General features: G+C 35.6%; 1 protein-coding gene across 1 annotated transcript; it reads right to left on the reverse strand.

Moving 5' to 3' along the window:
* Positions 1–545: 545 nt before the first annotated feature.
* Positions 546–8,346, reverse strand: ppt2b (palmitoyl-protein thioesterase 2b). The gene is made up of 8 exons (XM_079258438.1): positions 7,955–8,346; positions 6,799–6,952; positions 5,548–5,643; positions 5,135–5,242; positions 4,863–4,946; positions 4,580–4,664; positions 4,105–4,159; positions 546–3,793 (listed from the first exon to the last, which is right to left on the reverse strand). The coding sequence occupies exons 1-8, from the start codon at positions 8,135–8,137 to the stop codon at positions 3,650–3,652; spliced, it is 909 nt and encodes a 302-aa protein (XP_079114564.1). The 5' UTR covers positions 8,138–8,346; the 3' UTR covers positions 546–3,649.
* Positions 8,347–8,877: the final 531 nt, after the last annotated feature.

The raw sequence follows: 8,877 nt of genomic DNA on the forward strand, positions 1-8,877 counted from the left end.
GTTGATTAATTATATAATTTGGAGATGAAAGATTTTCTGATTTCCATTGATTAATGGTTGATTAATCAACCATTGTACACTTCGGTAAATGCCTTAAAAAGCAACCCAGTGCAACAAATGATATTCAAATTTAAAAGTTTTAAATATTTAAGAAAAATAGTCAAGAAAAACTACAAAAATTTCACATTCATCTAACGCAACAAAAAGGCAGCATCACATGAATCACAACCGAGGAACCAGTTTGAAATTAAACAAAACTACAATGCCGTTTTTAGTGCATCTTATACACCGTTGAATAGTTAGTCTCACTTTAGATTGCCAGAATCATGTTATTTTATCATGCTAATCCTTAGAATCAAGTTTTGTCTGATTTTCTATTTGTTTTGCTAAGCAACACTATAAACACAAAACCATTTTATTCAAACAGAACTTGATGTCCAAATAGGCTTTTATTAATGAAATGATATTTTACATCTTTCATTTTATAGGACACTGTATAAATGGTCAAAATAGCATTTTAAGTTCTAAGAAAAGCATTCCTTATCAATGTTAGATGTTTTTTAGAACAAGAAAACTGAACAGAGAAGGACATCCCTTAAATCCATAATGTAAGCAAATATGTCAGTTATAAAACAACTATATCTTGTACAAGCCCATACGAAACAAAGAACAAATTGATATTAAAATAAAATGCAATCTCTTTAAGTTTCCTTCCCATTATGTGCAATCTGTACTTCGTTCATCTAATATTTCTAATTTCATCACACAGAAGACATTTTCATTTTCCTCCTTTTTTTTTAAAAGAAACATATACAACAGGCAGAAAAATAAGTCAACAAATTGCAAACAATTCAGAAAAAAATATTCCCTTTTCTAAATGAGTATGAGGGTTGCTAAAAATGCCTGAGATATCTAAATGAGATGAGAGGTAAAGAGTGCCACGAACAACAGTTTGGTGGACCAGTAAACACTGATTATAGGTCAGCCCAACTTACTCTGCACTAGTTGCCGCCCCTCCCTATCTTCCTATCATTAATTTTAGCACCGTCACTAAAGGCAGCGTGTCATAGCACTTTGGTAATGAACATGAAACACTCAGGCATATGGGGAAAAGTTAAGGCTTGATCTACTAAAGCAAAGGACTGCAGCTCTAAAGCACTGCATGATGCTGTTAATAAACATGATATTTGGGATGCACACAATTAAAAACAAACTCCTTATTGTTCAAAATAGAGGGATTAAAATGTAAAAATGGCTGCATCATTAGATGAGCAGGGCAGTAAGTCTGTACATGAAGACAAGTCGACAAAGTCGCTCAGGCACAGTCGTGATGTGGGTTGTTTTTTGTAGGCATGTTGGACAGACACAAATAAATACATCTTATGTATAACTGTCAGTATCAATAAATAACATTTCAGAGACATTGAGTGTAAGCTCTAATGATCAGGGTTATCACAGCAATAGGATTAAGAACATAAATCTTTAAAGGCAGACTAAGGATATTCATATAAAAACAACAAAATAGGTCATACAAAAGCAGTACAGCTCAGTTATCTTTTGCATTCCACTAGAAGTATGTGATGGATTTCTCTGCAGAGGCACTGCTCTTTGCTAACAGTATGTAGACACGAGGACAATATAATGTAACGATCAGTTTAAAATGCAGTCTCCTCCCTCTGCATCCGCATTCAACAAGTGGTTATTTTCACCTAAAATCCACTAATATATATATATATATATATATATATATGTCTGTGACTGTGTTATTTGTGCTTTAGAACATAAATAACTTTGTTCTGCAGCTGGTTTGAGTCTTTAAGTTACTATTCCTGATTACTCCTGGGACTCCCAACACACTTGCAGTGTAGAAAAACAAGGGCTGAGATGGATGCTGTGATACAAAACACTAATAGGAAAACTGGCTTAGCCTGGTTTCAACAATGTAAAGCTGTGAGAATTCAGTTATAATGGAAGGACAAGTTCAGTGGGAGCAATTAAGTTACTTTGCATCTATATAGTGGATTCCAAAAAAGTAAAATTTCACAGTTTAGTTCATCCACTTTCTGAAGTAAACCGTTTCCCTTTCCATCTCTTTAAAAAGCTTCTCAAGGGAGTCAGTAAAGCTGCTCACATTGGCTTCAAAATGCTTTTGCACTGAGGTGATATTTCATGCTTCAAATACTTTTGACTTCTTTACTACAGAACTTGCAAGGGAAGCTGCTCCTGTCCACATTTACAAATAGGCCCTTTATAAAAACGGGCCTCCATATCTTACAAATTTACTACCGTGCACATGACAGCAGGAAGTCAAAGGGCACTTCACAGTGCAATTAAGCAGCTATTATTTAACACACTATTTTTTAATCATCAATTTAAATGAACCTGTTACTTTGACAAATCTGAGCCAAAGTTTGAGAAGACAGAACGTAAAAGTTTGTTAGCAGGTTGCCTACATCTAGTAAAGATGTTCTATTCCCACAATTTTTACATAATTTAATTCTCTTTTCCCTTTTAATCACAAACATATATAAGAACATAACAGGTCTTCTCATAATACTCACTTGGTGGGATTTGAATTCAGCTCATGAGTTAAATGAGAATATCTCATCCTCTGTCTGCTGTTATGATTTTATATTTTTCATTGTCAGTCAATCTTTACTAGACCTGAAGATCCAGTTATCGTCTGTAACCTGACTTGCATTTCTGTTGCAGAGTGCAAATAACATAACATAATTTATCCTTTCAAGACTCAAAACTCTACTTTCAATCCTATAAGCCAGCTCTAAATCACGGCTCAGACACTACATGGGTTGAAAGCTCTGGGCTTCATGCTTTCAAACCATTTTTATACAGTGGGTTTAAACTATTTTAAGATGCCAACACATCAGCAACATTTATCCTTTCATACATAAGACCAGTTATCTTTTTTTGAAGATTCAGGGGCTAAAGATTTTTGTGGGATGTAGTGGTTTGTTAGATTTAATTTCCAGAGACAATACAGTTTAAAATAAATTCTTAAAGGAGAAGCGTGAACTTAATGGGATGATCACAACCACTCAGGTCTCTATACAAAGTCTGAAGGTGCATGAAGACTGGAAACAGGAAAGCTGTGAACCTTACTGTGACAAAGGGTATAAATATAAAAAAGCTTGCTGTCCCCTTGTGTAGTCTTATAAGAAAGTTGACAGGTCCACAAAATGTAACTTTATCCAGCTAAAAAAAAAATAAAAAAAAAAGTCCAACAACTAAAAATATACAGCAGACTCTCAGTTTTTGTGTTGATCGGTTTGTTTAGAGCTGCTGGTAGGAAGATCTTTCTCCTGCAGAATAAAGCTGATGGCTGTAGCTTCATATTCATTGTACAGACTTTAGAGAGATGTCCAAGTTCTCTTCTAAGTCTTAGCAAGAGAGCAAAGAAACACATACTGGTACCCTAAAAGTAAAACTAGACTTTTATGTGTTAAATGTAAAGGTTAATAATGTATGATGAATATAAACAAGGGCACAAAACGCCTCATCCACAGAGAGTACGGTACAAGGAAAATAAATCCTGGTATCACTTAGTTATGCAGTGATTTTGGAAGAAGAGATTCCTAAAGATTTGAATGTAAGAATTTGCTAAAACTTTACTTTGTGTGTCTGTTTTGTTCTACACCAGCCACTTCTCTATGCATGTGTGGAAGACGGTCTCATTCGAGTGCCACCAGACATGTTGGACGCCGGGAACAGAACAGAGGATCAGATCTCCGCGAGCCGCCAGAGTCTTCAGGCCGAAGACATCGCTTAAATACAACTGGAGGAGGCAAACAAACAGGTTAGCACATACTTTATCTACTGCAGGGGTTTCAAAAGACTTCAAAAGTCTGTGCCTTGAAATACAATGACATATGTGCATTTTCAAAGGATTTTGGCATTTCTGAGTATTTTGTTAATGATATATTTGCTCATAATCATTCTTTAGGTCTTGGACCTAAATGTTAACTCAAAGAGCTGAATCTTTAGAGCTTTGTTGATGAAATGATACATTTTCAACAACACAAATGAGAAATTATACATAAATTCAAACACTGAAAATTTTCTGTTTTCTGTCTGATTTCTACTCACATCTTGATGCTGCATCTCAACAACAGTCTCGTTGTCATCATAAAATCCAAACTGACTGTGAACCATGAACAAGACAGAGTGATGAAAAGTGTGAGCATCACATGAGTCATCAGATCATCCACAGAAGGAAAGAAGAAAAACTTCTTTGAAAACCATGTGAAATGTGGGAACTGAGCATAGAAAAGGTTTTATGATACTGTAATAAATGACATTGCAACAGCAAAAATTGACTTAAAAGAGGACGACTGTTGCAGCCTCTTAGATGAATCTGATACAAATGGTAACAAGCTGGAGTAACGGCTGACATTGATCCAGCAGCTGACTGAGAAGTCAACAACTGGATTGCTTTGAACTGTCTAATCAATTGGATTCAATTTCTCAATCCTAAAGTCATAAATATCTAATTTGACATCTGACTTCTCAATATCAAAACGTTAGCCTGAAATCACTTCAGATAAACAGAGGTCAGACTCACCTCGACTGCCAGGGAGTGATGACTCCATCGTCTGGTCCTCCGATCAACACCAGCTTTTGGATTTTGAGGAAGTTCTGCTTCCATTCTGCAGGTTTAAGCTTTGAGTCATTACACACACACACAACACCTAATGGTCTGTTCTAAAACTTGATTAGTGTGAGCCACAATGTATATTTAGTATATTTGATCAATTGTCAATTCTTTGTAAGATTCTTGAATATTTATAAAGCAGTTGTGTTTCTTAAGGCTGCAGGTGAGCTTTTCCCAGAATGAGTTTGCTGACCTGTTGAATTTGGATTCAGCCTCTCGCTGTTGAGCAAAGCTAAATAGTCACTGCTGTTAACGTATAGGTCTCTGTGGTGGGGGTCTGCAGAAAAAGACAGATGAAAATGCAACTGCAAAGGCAAACACCTCATCAAAACATTTCGATAGTTTAACAAGCACAAAAATTCATTGCAATTGGTCATTGAGGTCGACATGCTTGTCTTAAAGGATGCAACATAATTGTCAGACTTCACAAAGTTCACTGAGAGGATGTTATTTATGGCTTCTCACCATTCCAGTAGTTGCAGATGGATACCCGCTGACCAACTGCAGTGTAACAGAGGTGGTATAGGTTTGACTTCACAAACTGAGGGAAAAGGTACTTTAAGTAGTCTGTGTCTGAGTTGAATGAAAAGACAGAAAAGATAAAACAACAAGTAACCGAGAAGAAAGCAGTCCACCACACAATAAATATACATATTAAGTAATTATTCATTTTTAGTCATGGCTGAAAACAAACAGTGACAATCACCTTAAAGAGATCAGCTAAAACTGCAGTTAAGCAACTCTACTCTTACATCTTACAAAGAATCTTCTTTAAGCTTCCTAAGATTACATTTCCTGAAATACTTCTCCACTTCACTCACATTTGATTCATTGCTACGATAAATATAATAATCACCAGCTTTCACATTTGGACCCACCTCCATACTGCCCAGCCTGAGGCGATGACAAAGAAATAAAGGAGTGAACGTTGTGGTCAGACAGAGTGGAGAGGATCCCCCTGCAAACCAGTCCACCTAAAATTAAACAAACAAAACTATGATTTATCACGTTTTATGTGGTTTTCAAACTTTTACATTAAATATTGTGCGACCAACAAGGTCAGAGTTGGTTGGTTTCTTTTAACCACATGAAAAAACTTACAAACTTACTAATAAGGGTTTAAAGCTATGATACGCAATGCTAGTTAACCCTTTAAGGTCCTGGTCTCCGATTTGGGACAGGTAAATGTGCAGTGACTTTAATGAATTCCTTTATAAAAAAAATGTGGAAATAAACTTGCTCAAGCCACCTCTACCAATTGGTTTGGGTATGTAAAATCCAAACTAAGTGTTGATTATAACACTACTGTTTCAAATTTCGACATTTTCACTGTTATGTTTTTAACTTCATTCGTAACCATTTGCTAAAAAATATTTATTCTGATTGTTCTTGTCCAAAACAAATGAAAAAACACTGATAAACATATTTCTCCGGCCTTTTTCTTAGTGTGAACATCAAAGGGTTAAGCTGCAGATTGCAGTTTTAAATCACTGGTCTGTAAAATATAAGAAAAATGTGAGAACTGCCTGTTACTGTTTTTATCAATTATAAGTGATGTCTTTAAATGGCTTGTTTATTCCAAAAAGGCTTGATATTGAAAATAGTTGACCAGAGAAAAGATAGTTATGAGACATTTTTGTATCAAAATTACTAGATCGGTTCATCAAATTTTTATTTGTACACTTTTATGTTCCTAGAAATGTTTTTCAGAATATATCTGATTTACTTTTACTCTATAAAAACATAAGATACAAGATAAGAAAATAATCTGAATTCTAAAGTTCACCCAAACAAGAAGTTATTGAAATTTCTGAGATATAATTATAATCTTTATGTTGGTATTTACAGTGAGAAAATGCTGATTGAAAGTTGATCACTGGGAGTTTCCAATGACTGACTTAAGCAGGAATCCCAAACATCATAAAAACTTTATTTAGCAGTAAAATAAAACAACTGCTGATGTTTCGACCTGACGAACATTTATGATTTGCATTGGACAGTATGATTTCCACTGTCAGCACATAGAAAAATTATACTCCTGCTCAAGAAACATACCAAGACTTTGTAATCTTAAGCAAATACCACATTTATATCCAAATTATCTCACTCACAGTCATGCACTCACTGACCTTGAGAGTAGCAGATAAAGTGGACCCCGTCTGCTGCATTTTGCATTATTGGGTAAATAGCTGCCTTAAAGCCCTCCACCTGTTTCCACATAGGCTGCAAGCTGGCACTTCTGTCAAACAGGTCGATGATGGTGACATTTGTCCCTGGATGTGACTGCAAAAGAGAGCAGGAAATGGTTCAACCTCTTTAAAAGACAACGCACAAACATTGCTGCAATAACAGCTACAAGAATCAACATGATAAAATCTGAGAAGCTGAGTTCAGATGAATGCCTTCTTAAAGATCCTCCGGAGCATTTGGCATCTAATTGCTCCAGATGGGCTTTAAACATCAATGATTTATTCAGCTGTTATGAGCTCAAACTAACTGAAACAGAAAAATCCAAAGCTTAGATTGCAGTTTCACTTCTTCCCTTCCAGAAATATAAAGTTTCAATCTAAAACTTCCTAATACTGCATTTGGTTAACCTCATCAATCTCTCTCGAGACCCCACCAAAGCTTCCCTTTTTGTACCACATATTCAGCATAGTGTGAATATTTCTAAAAGGTATGTAAACAGACTGAAGAACAGGATGAGCAGCACTACGCACGCTGCACTGCCTTAACAGTGTAAACTATCATCACTTTATTGATAACACAAAAAGCCTGTTAACATCAATAGCAGCGCTTGATAAATAGTTTATGTTCTAGATACAAGTGACTAAGAATAATGCAATACTCCCTCCCTCATTTTTACCTTAGAAGTATTTAAAACTCTAAATAAAACTTTTAAATATAAAAATACACTTAGTAAAACAAAAATAAATTAACAAAAAACAGATGCTTTGTTAATATTGTTGTATTAAACCAAAATAGCATATTAATACCACAGTAACCACACATATGTGTTTTTCTATATTATAGTGTATTTCTGAAGGAATAATCCAGGAGCAAGTTCATGTCACTCTAAAATGTTATTTACAGACTCCTATCATGCTGATATCAGCTGACCAATGCAGTACAGTACATATTACATGGTTGAAATCCGTGTTTTGTTGATAACACATGGTGATGTAAGTTGGAAGGCCTGTGGGATATTACATTAGATTTATGTTAACTTCCTGCGCTGAATAAATCTATAAACAATTACTATGGTTATTTTACATCTACACTCACCTCATTGATGAAACGCTGTAAATTCTTAAAATCCCCAGAGCTGTCGAACAAGCCATGGACAATGATCACCGGCTTGTAAGCGACCACCGCAGCCCAAAGACACGCAGCAAGCAGCGGACACAGCAGCCCAGCCGCCCCGCTGCTTCTACTCCTCCCCCGACAGGGAGAGTGTAACTCCCTCATCTTACCTTAGAAGTATTTAAACCCTAAATGAAACTTTTTAAATACAAAAATACACTTAAAACAAATAAATTAACAAAAAAATATGCTTTGCTAATATTGTGGTATCATCTTCAGCTGAATTTCAGCTTCCAGCTGCAATACAGGTGAACAGTTCGTCAGCGTCCCTTCAATATTTCTGTCTCACACACACCGCAGTCCTTGTGTGTTTTTCTCCCACCAACTATCCTGATAATACACCTTACAGCTGCTCCACTTTCTGCTTTTGTTTGTTCCGGTTTTAAATTAGAGGTGAAACGACCGCTGGTGACGCTACTTCCGGTGTCCGCGCGTCCAATCAGGGTGGCGCAGCACGCTCCCTCCTCTTTCACCGCAAAATGTGGAGTCGATGTGACATATGAAGAAATAAACATTAAAGAAACATTTTCATAACTCACTTCTCAGTTGTCCAATTTTTCCATATTTAACTTCTTTTCATTAGTTTATTTTCAGTACATTTGTTTAGAATATTTAAAAAACACATGTAACCATGGATATTTAAAAATCAAACGTGTCATTAAAGTTAATACAGGTTTTACCACATAAATCAGAGCCAGACAGGTAAAACGATTAAAAAAAAAAAAGGACAAAAAAATGTAATTACAAATTTGTAACAGTTGCTCTATTTTTTGGAGTAGGGCTATCAGTAAATCTTTTAAATTTACTGTTTGGGTTTCTTGACAAAAAAGGCAATTAACTTCATT

The sequence above is a fragment of the Telmatherina bonti genome (assembly GCF_933228915.1).
Source record: "Telmatherina bonti genome assembly, chromosome: 19".
NCBI lineage: Eukaryota > Metazoa > Chordata > Actinopteri > Atheriniformes > Telmatherinidae > Telmatherina > Telmatherina bonti.